General features: G+C 37.7%; 1 protein-coding gene and 1 long non-coding RNA gene across 3 annotated transcripts; one reads left to right on the forward strand and one right to left on the reverse strand.

The window, feature by feature from the left end:
• Positions 1 to 298: 298 nt before the first annotated feature.
• Positions 299 to 22,424, reverse strand: LOC106167484 (uncharacterized). 2 transcript variants are annotated; one of them, XM_024076446.2, is made up of 9 exons: positions 21,567 to 22,424; positions 8,886 to 9,113; positions 8,303 to 8,449; positions 7,897 to 7,947; positions 7,212 to 7,262; positions 6,817 to 7,050; positions 6,524 to 6,648; positions 4,854 to 6,036; positions 299 to 4,357 (listed from the first exon to the last, which is right to left on the reverse strand). In XM_024076446.2, exons 1-9 carry the CDS (start codon positions 22,267 to 22,269, stop codon positions 3,765 to 3,767), a joined length of 3,315 nt encoding a protein of 1,104 aa, XP_023932214.2. In that variant the 5' UTR covers positions 22,270 to 22,424; the 3' UTR covers positions 299 to 3,764. The 2 variants fall into 2 exon arrangements, with proteins under 2 accessions (XP_023932214.2, XP_013401724.2); XM_013546270.2 differs by having other exon boundaries at positions 299 to 4,360; positions 21,567 to 22,423.
• On the forward strand, positions 11,475 to 13,584 carry LOC147759592 (uncharacterized). The gene is made up of 3 exons (XR_015331479.1): positions 11,475 to 12,828; positions 13,012 to 13,241; positions 13,405 to 13,584. It is a non-coding gene; the product is annotated as an uncharacterized LOC147759592 (long non-coding RNA).
• Positions 22,425 to 24,074: the final 1,650 nt, after the last annotated feature.

Genomic DNA, 24,074 nt, shown 5'->3' on the forward strand with positions numbered 1-24,074 from the left:
GGGGAAGTATTTGTTTTGTGCTAGGCTGATTTGTTTTAAGCTGTCCTCACTTTCAAGAGCTTTTAAAAATTTCTCAGTTGAATCTGTTTCCCAGATGTAACGGTCTTTGAAATTTTGTAATGATTGAGTTGGAGATGATTCTTTGATACCGGTGGTGTGAATTGCAAGGTCTAACAGACAGTGATCTGATAAATAATCAATAGGTAATACTGTAAGATACATAATTTTGCTCATCAGTCCATCGTTTGTGATTGCATAATCAACTGTACTGCACCCATGTATATTATAACAAGTTGGATACCCGAGAGAGTTGCCTTTAGTTCTACCATTGAGTATCCTTAAGTTACTACTTCTACATAATTCAAGTAAGGCCTTTCCTTGCGAGTTGACTATTGTATCAACATTATTTCTCTTTTGTGAAAATCTGTTTGTAGGATAACTATCAGTCATTTGAATTCCAAACATGGTATCATCTTTGATGAAATCAGGTAGTGTCCCCGTTCTTGCATTGAAATCTCCAATTAAGCAAATTGACCCATATGATTGGTAAGTTGCAATTTCATCTTCAAGTATTTCTAGGGTTTCTTCATCTGAGGGGCCATTGCCTGGTTTAATATAAACTGCACATAGGAATAAATTATCCTCTAAACCAAAGTGTTCACCTGCTAGTTTAATCCACAACAGATTTTCACTCTTGCTTCTAAGCACTTTGATTCCCTTTATGAATTCTTTTCTGTAATATACTACTATACCCCCAGAGGGTCTGCCTTTAACTTTCTTTTTCTTTCTGAGTTGTTCAGTGTGGCCATGGGTGCCACCAGGTAAAGCTATTTTAGATCTTATAGTGCTGAAAGTTTCTACGCAAACAAATATGTCAAAGCTTTGAACTGTTGAAATGAAATTATCATCACTTAATTTTTTAGCAAGTCCCCTAACATTCCGCATGCCTATACGTAACATATTGTAATTGGTATATTGACTCAAAAAAAGTAAATTTAATGCCTAACCATAATGCTATACTTATACATATAAACTATAACCTTTAACTTCTAACAATGCAATATTTAACTATTAAGCCGTTACATTTCCAAACAAAGTATAATATTCTTAATAGTTTTTCTTGATTATGTTCCTTGAGACATGTCTGTGCTTCTACACACTCATTAATATGTCTCTGTCCGATATGTATTTCCAATTTCACTAAACTACTTTTATACTTCATAATTTACAATGCTTTTTCCTTTAATGATCTGACATTTTCATCATTAAGGAACGGATTGTTACCATAAGAGGGAGCATAGGTACTTACATTTCAGCTTTTCTTTCTGTATTAGTGACACTTACTTGGTTGTTATTGGTTTAATCAGTTCCATATTACACTAGTGTTCATAAGTGTTTGACATTTAGCAGATTTTAGTTTCCAGTTTGCTTAAACACTCACGTAGTAGTTTCAATTCATTCTCGATAGAGTTACCCTTTTCCTTGGGGGAATTCCACTGATTAGGTGTTTGATTCCATTTGCGGTGGTTCCTACCTGTATGGTGCTGGCGATGCTGGTGACTGTAGGTAGCACTGGGGCTGTGGCCATGTCTAGGTGTGGTGCGGGGGTTTGGCTGTCCAGTTGCATCCTTTATATTTCTTGCCAGCGTACTGGTCCCATGCGGGGTGAGGTGAATGCCATCCCATGCAAATAGGTCTCTCCTATCAGTTATGTTGTCATTGTCCATGTAGTGGACATTGGCATGTGAACGACAAAGATGTTGTACCTGACGGTATGCTTCGTACTGAAGTTTGCTGGGTTCAAGGATACTGGGAGGCTGTAATTTCTTTGGTGATGAGACGATCATCGCCATTTTGGGGTAGTCATTTGCCAACCAAAGCATATATGCATCCCCTTGAATATGTATTTTTTTGGACTTTGCAGTGTGGTACAGGGTTAAAGATACTGTCCCAAGTTTGGCTCCTGATGTGCTATTATAGGTGAATTTCAGTTGAGTTCCAGTGCCATTGTTAACCTCTACCTCTGTGTCGGGTTTGTGGTACTGCCTACAAACTTCTAGCCATCTTTTCACTAGACTTACAGAGCTGATTTTGATAGTGGCACAGCGACTGTTGTGGGTGGTAGATTCAATTATTGGACCAAAGTACACATCAGTGTAATCATAGTTTGTGACAATTCCATTCTCCCTGTCATAGGTAATCCTGGATGTTTGGTTTACTAGAGTTGAGTAGGCTATGCTATATGTTTTCAGAGAGCCCTTAACATCCTGTCTGGACAGTCGGCCATTTTGAACTTTTTTTTTTTTTTTTTAAAGAAAACCAACGCTGAAGTTGATATCAATTTTTTTTGCACCTTTCTATAGTCTTAACGTTTGTTAATTTTCACACAACATGCAACTAGAAGATCTGGCCGAAAACATGTTTAGAAAATAAAATGCTATTTCATCAATGCGAGTGTAAGATATACAGTGATTAATTTTGGGGCCACTAATATAGCATTCCTTGCCAATGTGGCATAAATTGAAGAATTCGAATTTTTCTCCCATCAATGCAGTGATTTTGCGATTTTGCCAGCGACAAATCAAAAGTCAATCGTTGCATTTATCAATTGACTGTTATGAAAGAATTGCACAATACAGTATCATTGAGATTGCAGTGACATATAAATGGGTTCTGAGAAGTTTTAAAGTCTATGCGCTTTTCACCCCTTTTATTTTAGCTCATTCTGTCCGCCTGAATCTATATAGGGTGCTAGTAATCTCGCAAGGCCTGCTCGGTGTAGACGCGTGAGTGAGAAAGTGGCAATACTCAACTATACTAAAGAACAGAGTATAATTCGCAAACTTATATACACGGCATATAGGGTCCTCTAAGTGGACCCAGTCTAAAAAAATTTGAAGAAGAAAACTATTTATAGTAATTATTCATCCAATTTGTCAAATAAATTTTTATTAAAACATGTACTTGTAGCTTTTCAATGCACATTTGCTATTACAGTATGATTTAGCTGTTAAAGCTGTTGTAGCCCGTCAATAATACATTTCAAAAATCGGCATCGTGCACGTATGAGAGAATGAAACAATAGCTATGTTCTTGAATTTAAAATCTGCACAAAATGCACGTCCACAATTTTAATTGTCTTCTCATGCTTTGGTCTTACAGATATACTACCGGTAGTACATGGATATATTATGATGCATCAGCCAGGTCTAGATGATAATCACATGGAGTTGTTTTGCATTTATTTTATGCATTTAACCTTTTTATAACAAAATAGATGACCGAGTCACACATATTGAAATACTTAAAATAATATAGCCTTAAGATTGTTACTTCGAATAACTATGATTAACTAAATTTAGGTACAAACTGGACATATCAAATTTTAATTCTCACGTATATCTTGCTATTTACACATTTTTTTCATGATTCCACTCAATCCCATGTTTTGTTTGTTTGTTTTCAAAACACACACACACACACATATCAAATCTGTGATAAGCCTATGGTATCTCGTTATATACATGTAATAGTCTGATTTTTGTTTAACATCACTGGGTGAAAATTAGACGGTTCACATATTGCACCATCAACCTATGTCACATGCGACTGAAGGCGGACCTCATCTCAACCTTTCAGTTGCGGCAATTCATGGTAAACGCAATGGGGACGGCATTTCAAAAACAGAGCAGCATATTAATAATCCAAGCCTGTCAAATATACTGTCGAAATGCCGTTTGTTATCTTCGGCCCAGCTGCGTATTTCACACACTGTCGATCTCCTCTACGGTAAACATGATTTTCTGTGTCTTTTCCACTTCCTTTGGATCTGCACCGAGGGCTAGAATAGAAGCATAAGCAATATCCCGATTTGTGCAGAATTCCGCGTTGTCTTGGACTCCATATTTCGGGGAATGACTCAGATAATTCCTGACTTTCTTCAGTCGTAAGATGTGGTAGACGAAATCTTGTGTTGTTTGTGGAGGGAAAGGTAAAGTGGCATTTTGGTCGGGAGTTATCCAATCTAGGTTGTCTTTGTCTGGTTGAAATTTACTTAACAATAACACCAGCAATGTTATGTCAAACCTTTCAACATCTGCTTGACCAGAGGCAGAGTTCAGCAGGTTCAGCTGAGAAGCATTCATGCACTTCTTTGCTTCCTTAAGTTTTGTTTCATGCTTACTGAAAAACCGAATCACTGCATCTTTATCACTGACGTGATTGGCATTAGTGAGGTCAGGCCTAACAACATCCTTGAGGAAGAAAGTTCTAATTGCCTTCGTTCCAAGTTCAGTAACGAGATAATGCAGCCTTGCAAACTTCTGTGCAGAAATAGACGCATCTGGGACATTCGCTTCTACTAATAAAAATATGATAGTGATTAATGTTTTTATTTTAGGTTTTAGAGAGAGGAAAAAGTAGTAAGTGTGTGTGTGTGTGTGTGTGTGTGTGCGCGCGGGCGCGCGCTCGCGTGTGTGTAAAATATCTGGTAATCAACAGAAATATTTAGGCAATGGAATGTACTGTTATACGAACAGGGAATACATGCTAATAACACTGTACCATTTCTATAAAATAAGTACAATACATGCACATTTAAGTCAAGAAATACAGGTATAGAATTTGAGTACATTTAAATAATATTGTAAGATTGAAATCCAACAAATTTTCCACCTAAAATTGGACAGAAAAACTAAAACTGCTTAATCTTCAGGAAAGAATAACGGTGATAATACCATAATTAAACCATATGTTTATATCGCTGCCAAAGAAGGAGGAGTTTTGCATAAAGGAACTAAATGATTTATTATTTAATTACATATGGGTAATAAGATAAGTTTTTTACTGCTTACCTGAAAACCAAACACGATACGGTGTCATATCAATCGGTTTTTCAGAACCTTCTATACATTTATATATCACGTCGTTTTTTTGGACGTCCTCTGCGTCTATTGGGATATCTTTGTCGCCTACTTTTACCCTAATACGGAACTGTAACTGCATCCTGGGACAGTAAGCGTCCCGAAGAGCTGACAACTCCTTTTCGACGGTTTTCCGTGCGTTTGAGTATATGTGAGGTTTTGTTTGTGAGCCTGTGTGAGCGTCTGTAATCGTCATTTTCATAGCGTTTTCTTCAATGGCTAGATGGAGCACCGACTGTTTGTCTAAAAAGAAGGAGGCTCGGTCAAACCCAACAACTGGGATGTTATTTTCATAATCCAGAGGTTTATACTTCCTCAGAAGACGGGTGGTCAACTGATGAAATAACCCAGTAGGAAAGAGAATGTGAGGGAATGCGATAAGCAAACATTTTTCTGGATCTTTCTCAGATATCGCATTATTTTCACATTTGTTGGACACCAGCATACTAGGCACGAGGAATGTTCTCTTTCCAGGCCCTGGAAGTGGGTTTTCAACTGACTGAGATATTTCTAGCATCAGGTCGAAATGCAACATAAGTCGAATAATATCGGCCTTTCTCTCGGTCATACTGTTTTCTTCTAGACATTCATCAAACACTTCTTCCTGTAGCACTCCTTTTTTCAAACCAGCTTTCTGTAGCCCGATGTGACTGCATTCATCTTCACTGATGCAAGGGGTCATGATGGCAGAAAATACATCTGCTAACCAAAGTGGATCTATTATGACGACATTTTCCAGTCCATCTACTTTGAAGTGTAGGATGTCTCCTTGGTGGTGGTGGTAAGGAATGAAACTGTTTCGTAATTCTTCGTCAGAGAGTCCTACCCTTTGCGCCATTTTACACAGTTCGTCAACTGTTATGATAGGAGATTCTTCGCTCTTCTTTGCCAAATCCATTTCTAGTTGAATCGAACTCACTGAAAACTTATGAACGGACGCCTCAGTGCCGCTGCTATAGCCACACAGCTTTTCGATCACACTTTTTATTTCATCAAACTCCGCATCACTTTCGGCCAAGTTGTTTATGGCAATATATTCGTAGACGTGGGCCTTCAGTGCTTGCTTGTCGTCGAGACACTCCATGAGTTTACCAAATATGTCTTTAACATTAACCTATAAATAAACGCGCGCTAATATTTAATTCCTTAGTTGTTCAATAACATAATGATACATTTTCAGTGCAAAAGAAAAATGAATCTATGTGACATATGTTGTAATAAGCCAATAGAAAAGAAGGCGGTGAAGGGTAACTGAAACCTTCTTCCCGGTGTGACATGAATGGTAGTCCACTAGGAACCGTAGTCCGTTCCCCATTACATGCACTTTGTAGATGTGACATGTGTCCAATTTAGTAGCCCAAACATTCCAACTAACCCTAACCCGTACTTATCATATGGGAGCTCGGGCTTCCATTCCTAGGACTTCCATTCCTGTCATACTGGAATTAAATCATGCCAACTACAAAAAGTGACTTTTTTCAAAGAATCGTGTAAAATTTCATGCATCGCGACGTAATATGAAGATTAGAGGGATACAAACAATACGTATATTAGACGTATGTTAGTAAAGAATTAAAAAATTGATAGAAAAGCGTCATTACCTGTGGGCCTAACATGTCCTTATGAGTTCCAATAATCAAGACGTATGGAATGACATCCCTGTCTTCTTCCCTCAATCGTTCAACTGTGTGCATATGGATAGAGTTCAACCAAAACATTATAAACTCTGAAATGTATTGAAAGGTAAGTATAAAGATGAAAGTTCATCAGTGTTTTCTCCCCAACGTTGCTAAGATATCGTCGGTTAATAAAAAAGTTGCATACTGTTGACTGACCGATTTTAACAGGAGATCATTACCTAACATATATAGATAAAATGTATACCACAGCATACCTTTAACCGTCTTTTCCCCTCTGTACACAGGGATTTTTTCATCGAGGTCTACGTCAAGTCGGAAGACCAACAAATAGATGATATGCTCTGAGAGGAATGTTTGGTGCGTAGTGTAGTAGACATCCTGGCCTCCAAAATCCCAAATTGTAACCTGTTTCTCAGGATCCACATGTTCTTTTCGAGCTAGTTTCTCTATTTTACCCAATAGCTTTGGGTCAATATTCTTAAGATAGTCTGCGTGGAATACAATAAGTTATGTTCAGAATGCAAAGTAATTTTTCATTATAATAGCAGGTGTAATAATGTTGACACTCAGATATTAACCCAGTATAGTGCATTCAAAAACATTTATTTCAGAATTGGAACTAATGCATTATGAGCGATAAACTACTTACCTAGTGTTTGGACAGGTGAGGCATGTGATCCACTGTCGCCAGGGGTAGCGGCTGTAGAATAAAGATTAATTAAAAACAGCACGTTAATTCCTCACAAAATCCGTATATATTTTTATCCAAATGGCAATTAAAACAGTTATCACATAGATTGTGTTTTTTTCTGTCTCTGAGGGTGCATATTATGGTATAATGTCAGGCCCGTAAGCATTAATTCTAAAGGGTGTTTATCGGCAACTGAAGAAAGTAAATCCGGATTTTGTAATTGGGGTCTTGGTCAAGTCAAAACTCTGGCAAGTCGAGCTAGGGTCTACTCTGAAAGGACCATTTTTAAATATGTGATGTATGAGACATCCTGGTGTCTAAAACCTTAATAGTGCAACCTGTTTCTACTCCTCAGTGAAAACCTTTCGGCACTGATTATATTTCATTCAGTATCCCCAGGTCAACACTCTTAAGTTACAAAAGTAACCGGTTTAAATTACTGCATGCCAATTTGAAGGTTTTATCAAATTTAGTATAACATTTATAGATAAGTGGATGACAATAAGAATATGGACACTTCAATGCTTATATAGTTTGTAGTAAATTTAATCTCTGCACTCGACCTAAGTTACAAGCTAAGATAAAAATTGTGAACAATACAGATGAACTCTATTTATACCACATCTACATGCGTTTTACTTACCTGCTGCTCTGCCAGGGGATGTATATGATCCACTGTCACCTGTAGGAGAGGCTGTAAAATAAATAAAGCGTTTTTATTATCATTCAAGTATAAAAAGCTAAAGTATACAAAAAATGTCGAATTAAACTGTATAAAAGGTACAAAAAGTTTTTACTTTACAAATTCATTTTATTACATATTTAAATATGTGTGTGTGTGTGTGTGTGTGTGTGTGTGTGTGTTTTTGGGGGGACTTTTTGTTTTGGGGATACTTTTCAAATAATAAAATGTTTTCGTTTTTGAAGGTTCATATGATCACCAACCAATAAACACATAGATGGTGCAATTTCTTTGCAAGTAAAGAAGAGTAACAACCCATATCTGCTTTTTTACTCTAGGAGATGAGCTGCTCGACATAAAAATGTACCTCTATTTGCCATCATTCTTCTCCTCTTTTCCACATGTGTTAGGGATTCCAGTGATGTCGCTCGGTCCATTTTTACTGGATCACCGAAAGTCTCTGGTTTCTGTATTCCGATTGCCATGTTTTGTACAAACTGATCTTCAGGGTTATCTGAGAAATGGTAAGAAGGCCGGTTTGTATATCAAGATTTGTATTGAAATGTATCCTTTCTGAGGGTGGGTATCAGACTGTGAAGTTGAAAAACTGTTTTACTCCAATCCCCAGTAAATTAGGTCAGGCTGACTTTTACAGAAAATAAAATTATCGTAGTTGTACACCTTAAAGAGTGCATTAATTGTGAAGCCTTATGCATGGCAATCAATTGTTAACCATGCAAAGGATTCCGCTTCCTGAAGATACTTTTTCACCAGCCCTTCGTCCAACACAGAAAGATAGCGAAAGACACATTTTGTCACCAACATGACTAGTCACGTAACTATAATAATTATTGTTTGCTATTTCTAATTTCATTTCTTCTCTCTCCTTTGCGTTAACCCTAACCCAAACCCACTGGTGTTAAATGTGTACATTTTTATAACCGGCTCACCCTTTCCTCTGATCCAACAAGATCGGTCAGCCTTATGAACAATACATCTATGCCGGTATATCTTCACGCCAGGTGTGTTTGCATCGTTGTTTTCATCATATTTCTCTTGGATGAGACGCTTGACGAGATGAGTCTTCCCCACGCCGTAAGGTCCAACAACAGCTACTCGCTGTCTGTATACTGGAATCTTGCCACTTGCACACAATTTAAGAAATTGTTCCCTAAAGTCTGGTGATAAATAATAATAATAATAATAGCAATATTTTCAGATTATGATTTATGCTTTGACTTTTTGGCTATGTTAATTCTAATGATATTATTTGTTTACATGAAAGATGATAAATAAAAATCAATTTTATAATTTAAAATCTTTCCTCATCAAAATTATAATAACTGTAGAGCGGGAGAAGTTAAGATAATTTTTGCATATAGATAGTAACATCGCTCTGTTGGGGAGTCGAGCTCACTTTATTTTTTCTACCTTGATTGCATTTTAATCAGACTCTGCTGCCAATTTTAACCAACTGAAAATCACCGACTTGTATCGCTTTGTGTTTATTAAAATTGAACGAACAATTATTATGTAGAACTGGTATTTTTGTGTTCAAAGGAAACTATGTCTGACAGGAGCATATGTTCTAGCTGCGTATTAATACAGCTTGACCGTTCTCATCAAGGCTGGATAGGCTATCCTATGGATAACAATATCCATGGTATAAACCTTGATGGTTCAACGTTGATTCAACTTTCATAGTCAACGTCATATCAACATAGTTTCAATGTTGACTGTCAACGTTGATTCAACATTGATACCTCAAGGTTGATTCAACCTTGATGGTTCAACGTTGATTCAACTTTCATAGTCAACGTCATATCAACATAGTTTCAACGTTGACTGTCAACGTTGATTCAACATTGAGACCTCAAGGTTGATTCAACCTTGATGGTTCAACGTTGAGTCAACTTTCATAGTCAACGTCATATCAACATGGTTTCAACGTTGACCATCAACGTTGATTCAACATTGATTCAATGTTGATTTGCCCGCTGGGGTAATATACGAAGGGGCACAGCTGCTTTTTCACATATGATGTTATCTTGTGCTTCACAGGTAAAATAGTTAATGTCTTCAATTTTAGCTCTAAGAACATTATTTAGTACATTCGCAGTAATGCCTACCTAGAATTTAGTAAAAATTCACAAGCAAACAGAGGGCAGCTGTCGATACGTGCTCTATCCAAGAGTTGCATTGCAGGTCTCAAACTTCTACCCTAGGTTCTAGATTTCCCTATTGCCAGTTCGATCTTGATTTCATATACAACCCATATCAAAAATACAAAACTCTAGCCACTAGCGTCAACCTGGGGCGTTCTTCAGCAAAATTTTGCCCAGGGCGCTTTCATATTTGGAAGTCACAAGTCTCGTGCGTCACAAGTTTGATCATAAAAAGAAAAGATGGCCGACGAGCTGGAGACAGGGGTGTGCTAGCTCGCAAATGTTACCGTCAGTCAAGGGATGTGCGGGGCGACAGAGCGATCGGGGTGAGTTACGGTGACATGAATAGACCGTGCACCGATATAATTTTGAAAACTGTGAAACAAAAGTGCTTTTTTGACGGCTTTCGTATATATAACATTCCAAGTACAGATTGAACTAAGCATGAGTATTGTTCATGAACAAAGGTAAATCATGTAAGGGAAATATTGCGTAACACTGTAAGTGCCCTGATCAATGAACACATCAGTGAATTACTCCCTCATTATCCATGCTACCTGCACATATTAATGTGTGCAGTGTATGGTTCATCGCCCCATGATGAATGGAACTAAAGAAACAAACGAGCGTAATAACTCGAAAACATCTCAGTCAACGAAAAGACTTCACTCGGAATTCTCAAACTCCAGTGGCGCTGAATCTCAACTCATTATGCAAGAAATGCTAGAAATTAAAACTGAATTTAAACAAATAATAAAAGATGAGGTGGGCGAAATAAAAGCTATGGCAGATGTGATGGTTAAAGACTTGAGGTTTTTAGAAATGGAAATGAAATTCGACGTGAGATTAGGAAGACTGAAAGAGGGATACGATGACCTGTCAAGTGAAAACGAATTATTGAAAGAGCAGATTATAGACAATAAAAGAGAAATAACAAGGTTAGCAAATATAGCAGAGGAAGCTGGCAACATGTCCAAAGAAGCTCAAATCAATGCCAACTACAATGAGCAATACTCCCGAAAAAACAACATCAAGATGTACGGGAAAAAGAGACGAGAAATGAATACATGGTCGACACGGTGTCAAAACTGCTGCAGACGGAAACAGGTGTACGGGTGACCAGTGAAGAGATCGTTGCCGTTCACAGGATACCTGGGCTCCGTATCTCGAAAGGTTCGCTATGTTGCGCACGTGTGTTAGTGTCTCGATTCCATAACCGATTCTATTTCGAGATACGGGGCCATGAAATCGAGACTCACTTGCACGTACGCAAGTGTCTCGATTCCATAACCCTGTATCTTGAAATAGAATCGGTTATGGAATCGAGACATTAACACACGTGCGCAACATAGCGAACCTTTCGAGATACGGAGCCCTGAAAAGCGAGGACAGGAGAGACCAATATTAATGAAAGTTAAGAACACTGATGTTAAAGCACGGATTATGAAAAAGCGTGCAGTAATCAGGACATCGGGAAAGAATATGAAACTTTCATACGATGTAACCAAACGTAACGTTGAGCTTTTACACAGAGTAAATGAGAGTCAGCTAATAGAACAAGCGTGGTACGTTAATGAGAGCGTCTATGGCAAACCAAAAACATTGATGACAAAATAAAATTCGACATATTTAAACCCCTGTGAAGTTGATTCCTGGTTCCTTATTCCTTATTCGGTTACTTATTCAAATGTGAAGTTGGTTACTTATTCCCGGTTCCTTATTCGGTTACTTATTCAACTTTTTTATGTTTTTTTATGATTTTGATGCTAGAATACCTGTTTCATCATACTAGCACCCCCTCTTCATCTAGATGACACCCTAAAATTGTTAAATGTACCACTAAAAACACAAAATATAACCCATTCCTTATTCAAAAGTCCTGTTACTTATTGCAATACTTGATATCAAACTTATGCCCATATTTTCTGCTCAACATGCACTCTCCCATTCAAACTCCAATAAAAGTTGAATTTTGAACTTATGAATACATTCATATAGAGTGTTGCGCTTCTAAAGACAGCAAGGTTTCGTCAAACAGACTATAGCCTAGTTAATTTAATCATCAACAGGTTTATACTACCTCTCCTTTCATAGTCACCTGCCATCAATTTCCGTTTTAATCAATAATTAAAACCGGTTTTATGTCTTCCCTTGATTAAATACTGTTTATTTATCAATTTTACTATTGTAACATAGCCTTATTTGCAGTTTATACACTTAATTTCTCACGCCCTTCTAATTCATCTACTGCTTGTATATTCTTGTCTCTTCAAAATACTGTTAATCAACCTGAAGTTGAATTACAAAGAATTTCCTAAATTCATCTCCTTTTGTCTTTTGGATTTTATTGTGGGTTTATAGTTAGTCATGTGGGTGGGGAATCCCCTTTCAAAGCGAGGTTTGGGCTCTGGCGTCATAGTAAAAATGGGCATCATTGGATTTATATAGTTAGTCTTTAAGTGCTTTTTTGATCTCATATTTTATGGATTTAAATGGGAATCATGTCATAGTGTACCAATCAGCAGGCAGCAAGTCCACGGATGATCATTGTCACAATGACGTCAGAGCCTAAGCTCCTTGGAAAAAAGTAACCGAATAAGGAATAAGTAACCGAATAAGTAACAGGACTTTTGAATAAGGAATGGGTTATATTTTGTGTTTTTATTGGTATATTTAACAATTTAGGGTGTCATCTAGATGAAGAGGGGGTGCTAGTATGATGAAACAGGTATTTTAGCATCAAAATCATAAAAAAACATAAAAAAGTTGAATAAGTAACCGAATAAGGAATAAGTAACCGAATAAGGAATAAGTAACCGAATAAGGAATAAGTAACCGAATAAGTAACAGGACTTTTGAATAAGGAATGGGTTATATTTTGTGTTTTTATTGGTATATTTAACAATTTTAGGGCGTCATCTAGATGAAGAGGGGATGCTAGTGTGATGAAACAGGTATTCTAGCATCAAAATCATAAAACAACATAAAAAAGTTGAATAAGTAACCGAATAAGGAATAAGTAACCGAATAAGTAACAGGACTTTTGAATAAGGAATGGGTTATATTTTGTGTTTTTATTGGTATATTTAACAATTTAGGGTGTCATCTAGATGAAGAGGGGGTGCTAGTATGATGAAACAGGTATTTTAGCATCAAAATCATAAAAAAACATAAAAAAGTTGAATAAGTAACCGAATAAGGAATAAGTAACCGAATAAGGAATAAGTAACCGAATAAGTAACAGGACTTTTGAATAAGGAATGGGTTATATTTTGTGTTTTTATTGGTATATTAACAATTTTAGGGCGTCATCTAGATGAAGAGGGGGTGCTAGTATGATGAAACAGGTATTCTAGCATCAAAATCATAAAAAAACATAAAAAAGTTGAATAAGTAACCGAATAAGGAACCGGGAATAAGTAACCAACTTCACATTTGAATAAGTAACCGAATAAGGAATAAGGAACCAGGAATCAACTTCACCGGGGTCATATTTAATATCATTGACGAAAAAATAAAAAAGAAAAACTATAAATAAAATGCAAAAGACTTATTTTAAATAAACTGCACAGGTACATCTTTCTGTCTGACGATGGTATATAATCGAGACCAAACTAGTTATGCTGACTTCTGTGTGTAATGTTGTAAGTGAAGCGTTGCATGTGCTACTGTATATTTACTCCTTTTGTTTCTTATCCACTTTACCATGCCAGCTCTCATTCGACTGCTTGGCTGTTGCTATATACCATGCACATTCGCTTTCTTTTTCCCCTTTTTTACTCTGACTATGAACTATAGCTTTCCAAAATATGGCCCAAGAGGGCTGAGGGGAGGGCTTGGCTGGGGGCAGGAGTGCTTGGCGATCATTCACATGAATGGGGATTAGTTTAGGTCAGTGGAGGGTCGCAATTGGCTATTTTTATTGTGTAATACATAAGCTATCATCTGGGCCATGCACACTGACACCCGTCACACTTCACTTGATATCAAAAGTGACTCTGTTCCAGTAATTATCATTATACTTGAGATTATTCTACTATCTGGAGATATCCACCCCAACCCAGGGCCGTACTCGATCCCCCTTACCATACTGTTCTCAAACATAAGGAGTCTTAGCGCGGACGCTGATGAACGCTCACATTTTTAATTTTTCTTTTTTTTTATGAAAATTTTCACCTGCAAACTACAAAAAAGTGCCAATGTATCATCCATTATGCATACTACAAAATCATAGTCATTTACTCAAATAAAATGAGATTAATGAATGTTTTTTTTGGGGGGGAGTCAAAATTTCATAGGGGGAGTCAGATTTTCATTATGAAAATCTGACTGGGGAGTCAGATTTTCATAATGAAAATCTGACTGGGGAGTCACATTTTAGGGGAGTCAGATTTTCATGGTACACCTGTACCGGGATGGACGAGATTGAGGGCAGGGGTAATCCTAGAGAGGGGTGAGAAACGTCCATTGTTCTCGTCAGCGAGGCTGTCCTTTTTCAGGGTTTGTACGCACGGACAGAAAACTTAAGTATTGTGGGAACGTTACTAATGAAGCCACTGGTAGTACTAGTAGATATCAGCCTGTAGTCTTGAACAAGCGCCTCGATGACGAGTGAACAGTTGTCAAAAACAAAAGACCCAGGTGTGGTAGTTCAACTACTGTTCATGCGTGCCGCAACGACCAAACCTAATTGCTCCTCAAGGTCACAAAACAATAACCGGTACTGACGGCTAGGCTCGTCTTAATCATATAAGTAGCGCGTTTCCACCCCCTGATTGAGGGAGTCGTCTGTTGTATTCATGCGACTCCTACTTGACGAAAACGAGGCGCGATACCCGGATGACAGGTAGGCTTACAGAATTTGTGATAGGGTATGATACTCTTTTATGCGATCTGACACACACCTTGAAAACGGGTAGTGTGGTCAGATATACCGGTTTATTCTGGACCCGTAGGTGCCGAGTCTGGTAGTTGGGAAGGCCTGACTTTCATGCCCCTTCTATTCGAATGCCTTGAGAAAACAAGACGCTCTCGGCATGACGGAATCATAATAAATGGCAATTTTAATGCTCATAACAGGCATTTGTTTCTGGAGGGAGGTGATGACGTGCCAGGTCGAATGTTAAGAGACATTTTTTGCCAACATGACTTAATTACCCGCACAAAAACGAAGTAGATGCTCCAGCGCAGTAGACTACTGCAATCATACTGCAAACATGCTTCAAATCTGCTTCGATGTGGGAGCTAATTAGCATATTTGAAACATGCTTCTATCATGCTGCTAATCTACTGCATTAATGCTCCTCCTCTGTACAACCCTATGTAATTTTTGAAGTAGAATTGCAGTAGGCTATACTGCATTTCTACTGCAAATATGCTCCACACCTCTACTGCGTTAATGCTTCTTTGCTACTTCGATACTACTGCATTTTCGTGCGGGATTATTTGACCAGTTAATAAATGAGCCAACCCGAATTCAAGGAAGCTCTGTCTCATGTATTGACCTGACTGTGACTGACATTCCTGGTACTAAGTGGAAGCACCGATTAGACGCACAGACCATGCTACATTAGTGATCTCCATAGATATATCTCTCTATAAGCATTCACCCTACTATAGGAATATATGGAAACTTACGGCCATGCAAAGCTTGAAGGACTTAAAACCAAAATAACCCAGTTCGACTCGGACGGCATGTTTAAACTCGAGTCCGATGTCCACCTGCTGACTATAAATTTATTGATACGCTTATGTCCATATTTGAAAAACATATCCCACGAAAACATAGTGAAGTACGTGGAAATGAGAACCCATGGTGCAATGACAAAATAATACATGAATTAAACAGAAAGAAAAAATTGTACCAACGTATAAAACTGAACCCGTTGCAAGTAAACATCGCAAGCTATGTTGCCCAAAGTAACCTGGTGAAACATTTAATATCTGAAACTAAAGACTCTCACTATAAAAGCCTAATCGAATCATTTAAAGTGAAAACAGATAGTAAGAAACACTTTTAGCAAACGCTGAATATACTTCTGGGTAATAAATTCAATCGGTCAATACCGGTGATTGGAAATGTAAATGTCGGTAATATTGCCAATTCTGACAAATACAAAGTTGAGGTCTTCCTAAATTACTTTGGCAAAAGCTACCATTCTGATAATCTAACATGTGATACAAATATCACTTTCCCACAACGAACAGATGTTATTTTATCCGATCTCAACACAACACCCGAAGAAATATGCTGTATAATAAATAGCTTGGACTCATCCAAGGCTAACAGACCAGACGGTATAATAGTAAGAATGTTAAAATCATGCAGTATATCCATTGCTTATCCGCTTTGCACCCTCTTTAACTTGATACTGCAAACCGGCGTCTTTCCAGATATATGGAAAGAGGCACATATATGCCCAGTGCACAAGAAAGGCAGCAAAACAGACACTGGGGACTATAGACCTATCTCATTGTTAAGCGTTATATCCAAGGTCCAATAATATCACGTCTTATTTGCCGCAAAAATAACACGTTTGTTTATTACAGACTTGACATTTAATATAGGATATTTTTCCAAATCGTTTTTCATCAGATTTTTTTCCATTTTGCTGACTGTTAAATGAAAATAAAGATTAAAATCGTGTTTTAATAACTTTTAATTATCTCTTTGATGTCATTGCGATATCAAGTCAATCATTGATTTTGCCAATGATGCAAACAAAATAACACTGCCTATTATAAGTCATACGGAAAGCATTATAAGAGATATTTTGGATCCCAATATTTACCAAATTACAAAGGACCGTCATGTCTGTCTAGTCACAGCAATGGTCCTTGTTACGCCTGACCGCATCTGGGTCCAGTTTTATAAAGGGCGTTTAGCACTAACCAGTGTTTAACTCTAACCAGACCTTAATAGTCTGTTAGTAAACTGACCTTTAAATAATTATTTAATCCAGTCAAACACTGGCCAGTTAACTAATTGGCTGTTTTCCGTTAGAAGACTGTATATAAAACCATATTTTAGTTAATGGGTGTTAGGGGAATCTATCCACTGGTTAGGCTTATCCACTGGTTAGTGCTAAACGTCCTTTATAAAACTGGGCGCTGGCGGGTATTTATTCCTGTTACAGTAATGTAAGTCCGACCATTTGAAAGTCCTATCCTTATGCAATAATACGGTTAAATGACACAATAATAAATGTATATGAAAATCCTTCTGGCGAACCATTTATAAGACGAAAAGGACTTAAGCTCGTCTGTGTAGTGGTTAGCATAGACAATAGGGTAAGTATTAATGAATCGCCCTGTAACATACTTGTGTTGGAGACCAATCTTTGACATGATCTTACCCCCCCCCCCCCCCACCTCGGATAACTTGTTGTTTTTAATGTATAATATTATAAATTTGTTTTGTTTTTTTAAGCCTAAAAGCGCCAAAATACCAAAGGAATATTACATAACATTATATATAATTTCAAATTCTAATTTGTCTTGATTTGTCTTAAATACTGTATCCAAGAGCAAATTTCCATTGAGTTTGGGGTTATTTTTTCAATTTCTGCGAGTGTAAAGTGTAAAGTGATTTTCCCTGCATTTGAAGGCCTACAAAGGCCAATGACACGTGTAAACTATATAGGCCATGCGTTACTAAAATGTTAAGAACGCACGCCCCATTACTTGGGATCCTTCGTCCTACAGATCCTAGTAACGTATCCCCTAGGACTTTCATTCCTAGCAAGGCATGCCCTAGGACTTGCATTCCCATTTTGGACTCTCCCACTTGTTTTAAGAGCTGGTAAATCCCTTTTAAAATCTTATGAAACATATTTTGTACTCATCTGACTACAAGACGCATGTAAGTCTATGTGACAATTTAAGCGTACATATATATTGATTTAAAATAGTTTTTACTCACAATTTATGAAACAGATAATACCAAAATGTATTTTTTACTAGCAAAAATATGAAACGGCATATTTCACACTTATAAAGGTGTAATACATGTAGTTTCAAAATGGTAAATTATGCCTAATTTTAAAATGGTATCTGCATGGTGGCCATCTTGGATTTTAGGGACAAAATGGCCGCCAATGGCCTCTATAATGGCTATAATGGCTCATAATTTAGTCCAGTATCATTAGCATATAGCAAAAATTGCATTTTGATATATGTTTGAGGGTTATCAATATGCATTGATGATGTTTAAGGGTTATCAATATGCATGGTTTTGCAGTTTTCAAAGACATTTTGTAAATTAACTGAAAACACACTCTTTGCCCCTTCTAATCACATTCTATCAACACAAAACAGCAAAATCATGTCCACTTTCAAAATGGCAGACATCTTGTATTTCAGGCGCAAAATATCCGCCACTTGTTTCCATAATGTTAAAAATGGGTACCTTGTCCATAAATTAGTCAGGTTTGGAAATCTATACATGATTTTAGGCAAAAAAAAAAAAAAAAAAAAAAAAATGATGGAAATATATGAAATATTATATTTTGTAAATGCAAATTTTTCATCTAGCAAACGCAAATTTGTACATATGTTAAGACATACTTTTGGCTTACTCCTCCCTCAGTGCACAATATGTATGAGCGTGGTTTGCCCGATATTTTTAAACAAAATATGGTACCATCCAAGGCATCCCTTATTTTTCTCCTTTGAGTTATACAGGGTTACTACTTAATATGGAATATTTTAATCATTGTTATTTTTGAGTGCTGATCAAAATTTTTTTGGCTTGATACATAAAAAAGTATGTCATCGAGTGATAAAAATATCGAGTCTTCTATTGTGAGAAATTTTGGTCAATAATATCAAATCTGACATAAGACGTCAGTCAATAGAAAAGAACACCCCCAGAAAACCATATCAACAGTTTGATGTCAGTATTAATTTTAAGCTAAGATATTAAAGAAAATGATAGCTTCCGAACAGTGATATGTTACAAAGTCAAAGATCTCATTACAGTAAATCATGAAAAGTCATCAATAGCGGGTATGACCTCCAGCAGCCGCTTGCAGCGCCCTCATCCTACATCGCATCCTACATCGCAGTTTGGATGGGGATATCATTCCACGCAGTGATATTTGCCTGTCGCAGTTCATCACTATTTACCGTCCGATGACCATAGTTATTAATTCTGTGAGTTACTTCCGCCCACAGATTTTCAATTGGGTTCATATCTGGGGAGTTTGCAGGTCAGGGCAGTTGCTGAACTCATTGGTTTCGAAGAAAAACAGTGATTCTGAGAGCTCGATGAGGGGTTGCGCAGTCGTCTTGGTACACAAAGTTGTTCCTGAAGATGACTCCTACAAATCGAATGATTGTTTGCCGTAGAATGTCTCTGTAGGAACCCTGGTTGAGGTTGTCTCCTAGAAAAACCAACTGGTTCTGGGCACCGGCATGAAATGCTCCCCAAACAGAGACATTACCACCCCCTGCTTGCACCCTAGGCAGTGAACAATCATCGTTTTATGCCTCTCGTGCACGCTGGCGACACGGATTCGACCTTCAACCCTAAAAACTCCATATCTGGCCTCATCACCGAAAACAACGTGATTCCAGTGTTTTGGCTGCAAACGCACGTGGCCCCCAGCCCATTGCAGACGTCGCTGTGTATGACTTGCTGTTAACAGTGGTTTTCCTACTGGTCTTCGTGCAAAATGGCCGGCTTGTAGTAATCTCTTGTGCACGAGGGACCTTGATACGGGCGTTTGAATGACATTCTGTCACTCTTTTCTGAGGACACTGGTTGTATTTGTACGACCAGCACGGCGCACTCTAAGGAGAAGGCGACCCTGTCTTCTTGGTGTGATACGAGGACACCCTGGTCAAGGTATTGGAGTAGATGCCCCTGTTGTAGCATTTCTTTGGTGGACTTAACTAACGGTTCCTGTCCGTTTCTGGCCTTTTTCCCTGAGAGCAAGAATCCCATAGTAAGTGTTGCTTTGCTGTCGAACCATATCTTCTCTAAGGTACCTGTCAAGTTTCAGAGCGATCCCTTTGTTGCTTTTCTAAATACACTCCAAAGAATGGCCAAACCCATGTGTTTTTATACACCACCCCTCACATTTCTGACCACATAACATGCAACTGCATGCATCAATTGTTTCAAGAGTTGTGTGGTAATTAGGTAACACACCTAGCTACACATGGAATGACATATCAATTTTGGATTTAAAGTAGTTAGAGAGAAAATAAATATTTTGTAGAAAATTTACTCGCCAAAAAATAATATTCCATATTAAGTAGCAACCCTGTATGTATATTATTGCATGTCCTTTTCTACTGGGGGCGTGCCTTTTGTGTTTTGCGTCGAAATTCTCTCTTGTGCATTCTGGATGTTTTCAAAACCTTATTCCTTATAAGGAAAAAATTATTTTACACAAAAGACGGGATTTTCGTGCTTAGATTTGTTTTGCGGTTTACACTCGCAGAAACTGGAAAATAACCTCAAACTCGATGGGAATTTGCTCTTGGAAAGTATGGGCTGAAATTTAAGACAAATCAAGACAGTTTAGATATTGAAAATTGCAATATATGTATATACATGTAATGTTATGTAATATCCCTTGGCTATTTTGGTGCTTTGACACTTAAAAAACAAAACAAAAAATAGTTGTAAGTGTAATGTGCACGGGATTTTGAACACATATTACACATTAAAAACACCATTATACATTTTGCTACAAGTACAGATAAGATGGGGGGGGGGGGGGGGTAAGGTCATGTCAAAGATAGGTCTCGAACCCAAAGATGTAACAGGCCGATTCATCAATACTTACTACACAGACGAGCTGAAGCTGCAAACCACCAATTTTTTGTCTGATATATGGCTCACCAGAAGGATTTCAAATACATTTTAATTATTAAAATAATTGTATCATTTAGCCATATTCTTGCGTAAGGATAGGGCTTTCAGATGGCCGGTCTTACACTACTGTCATAGGTGTAACAGGAATAAAAGTCCGCCGATAAAACAGGTCCTACCTACTCTAACTATGAGCCAGGAACCTAAGTCCCTGTAGGACTACTATTCCGAAGTAATAGTAGTCCTACGGACAACCATTACCAGGAACCGAGGTTCTTGGGGGACTTGGATTACTGTTACACCGGCCATGGTCATAGTCATGGTTCATTAGTGAAACAGACAACGATGTTTTGCTGTTCACATTGGGTTTCTCGGAAGTCGTCCTGTATTCTAACCAGCTAAAACCAGTTTGATGTTCGCTAGGGGCCTTGAAAAATGCGTTTGGCGGCAATTTATCCCTAATTCTGAACAGACTGGGTAGAAGCGCCACACCTAACTACACACTTTTCCATCCACATATCTTATATGAGATCAGATTAAAAAAAGAACGCATACCTTCAGAACTGAAACATTCCATATTAAATGCCAAGTCTGTATACATCACTTTACTAAAAAAAAAAAAAAAAAAAAAAAAAGCTACATACCTTTTGTTGTCTGAACGTCTTCAACTTGCTTCTTCAGCTCTGGTTGCACCTGTGAGATTTCCTCAAATCCAGGTTTCATTATTTCGTTCACATATTTCTCATAATAGCGCAATTTCTTGAATAATTCAGCATCAAGGGGTTTAGACAAGATGGCATCATAATCTTCATTTGTAAATTTGCCAGAGAGACTCAAGAGAATAGACTTTAACTCTGTGAAATGGGCTCTGAAATCTTGATCACTGATCGCCGCCTTGTTTGCATTACCATAAATATTTCGATATCTTTTAACTCGTCCTATTTTGGCTTCTCTTGAAGTGTCTGCGTCAGATGGGTTGTCCCATGCATTCAGCCCAGGGCGTGGATTCAATGTTGTGATATTCCTCAGCAAAAGCACAGTCAGTGTAATGTCTAAATCAGCAACAGTTACTGATGTGGAGGGGTTTCCAGCAGGATACAACTGGTTTCGTTGGTGGTGGTTAAACAATTTTGGTGATAATCTAAGCAGCTTTGCCTGGACAGTTGCATCACCAAGCACCCCACATAACAACCCTGTGCCTGGGTGGAATAAATTGGGATACTTTTTTGTAAGCTCTTCCTGAAGGATATCTTCCAAGACCTTCAAGGCAAATTCTATAATTAGAATGTTCATGCGAAAGAAATTGTCCTGGTCGGAGAAGTTGTATGTCCCCAATGCTGTTGCCATGTTACCGGTCACTTATGAATCCCTTCCTGCCTCAATAAACTGGAAAGTAATGCAAGATGGAAATTGGTCTTAGTCAGTGTATGCCTTGTCATTTTTTTAATATTCCAATACATAAGATACTAGCTGATACCCGTCACATCAATCATTGAACCATTATAAGAGGTGAGTATAGAATAATAATAATAATAATAATAATAATGACGGGACTGAGTGGGAATCAAACCAACTCTGCCGTGAATGGCAGCCAAGGTCATCAATTACCATTGGGCCAGTAAATCCTGCTACGTAATGTAGTATTATTGTCAATTTATGGTACCTGTCACACATATCTAAGCTTTACGTAAATTGCCGAAGGCTAGAAAATGCCTTGAATATGTAATCAAATTCAAACTACGGCCGCTATCTTCCCACTGCCCTAGGGTATTGCTAACACCTGTCAGTTATCAAAAACGTGAGAAGGAGACTTCGACTGATCTGCTATAACTATATATAGGCGTATTTTAAATATCTGAAAGCAAAAACATTCTAAATTGTACATGGAGTGATGTTTTAATTATGCCACGATTGTTGTGGTAATTTAACATTAAGCATTCATTTTTATGCAATATGTAATTCTAACTTTTGGCAAGCTTTAGGCAACCTTAGTCTTAAGGAAGTTGCCATAGTTTTTAAGTGTTCACATGAGGTTGCTACATCTTATCAGCGTCGGTTGGCACATGGAAACCATATTTTGTGCTTCGATAACCCGTGTGAATAAAGATTAAGAATATCAGTATCCCAAAGTTTGCTTGTCGGTCTTTTATCGGTTACCAGTAGGTCTCTACAACCAAACTAAAACCAGTCGCGTACCACCTGTTACTACATGGTCGATTGACGGTTCAGTGACTTGGTTGCTTACAAGTTTCTTACTGGGCACAAGCAGATCACTAGAAAGTTACATTTGTAACTGTATATGAGTTAAGGGAGTCGCTTGATCGCTAACAAGTTTTTTACTGGTTATAAGCGACGCTCATAACATAGGCGTAGGATGGGGGCCTATTTGGGCGTAGACTTTTTTCAAGTTTTAACATGCGTGTTTTCTAAATGTGATGATCATAATTCATAATATTTTAGAAAAAAAATTCATTTGATGCTAAGAGTTTATACTTTTGACAAGGTTTGCATACCCGCGCGAAAATGCAGTAGTATCGAAGTAGCAAAGAAGTATTGGTGCAGTAGTGGTGTGGAGCATATTTGCAGTAGAAATGCAGTATAGCCTACTGCTCCGCGGAGGTAGATTTGGAGTATATAAGAAAGAAGCAATGCTCGCATACTGCTCAGCGGATGTAGATTTGGAGGAAATAAGGAAAAGAAATGCTCGCATACTGCTCCGTGGAGGTAGATTTGGAGTATATAAGAAAAAAGCCATGCTCGCGTACTGCTCCGTGGAGTTAGATTTGGAGTATATAAGAAAAAAAGCAATGCTCGCGTACTGCTCCGCGGATGTAGATTTGGAGGATATATGGAAAAAAGCAATGCTCGTGTACTGCTCCACGGAGGTAGTTTTGGAGTATATTAGAAAAATGCTCTACTGCAACAGTACTCCACGGAGGTAGATTTTGAGGTATATTAGAAAAAAAAAGGGAATGCTTGTGCATTTCTCATCAAGGGAAGTTTTGAGGTATATAAAAAGGAATACGCAAAAGGAACGTTTCCTACAGGCAGTATATAGTAAATTTAACACACACTATTAAATTAATAATCAGTAGATAGCTTCATTTTATTCATACGGTCTATATCAAGAAAAAGACGGATAAAAATTTGTT

Source organism: Lingula anatina, chromosome 10 (assembly GCF_051362555.1).
Source record: "Lingula anatina isolate TDL-2025a chromosome 10, LinAna3.0, whole genome shotgun sequence".
NCBI classification, from domain to species: Eukaryota; Metazoa; Brachiopoda; class Lingulata; order Lingulida; family Lingulidae; genus Lingula; species Lingula anatina.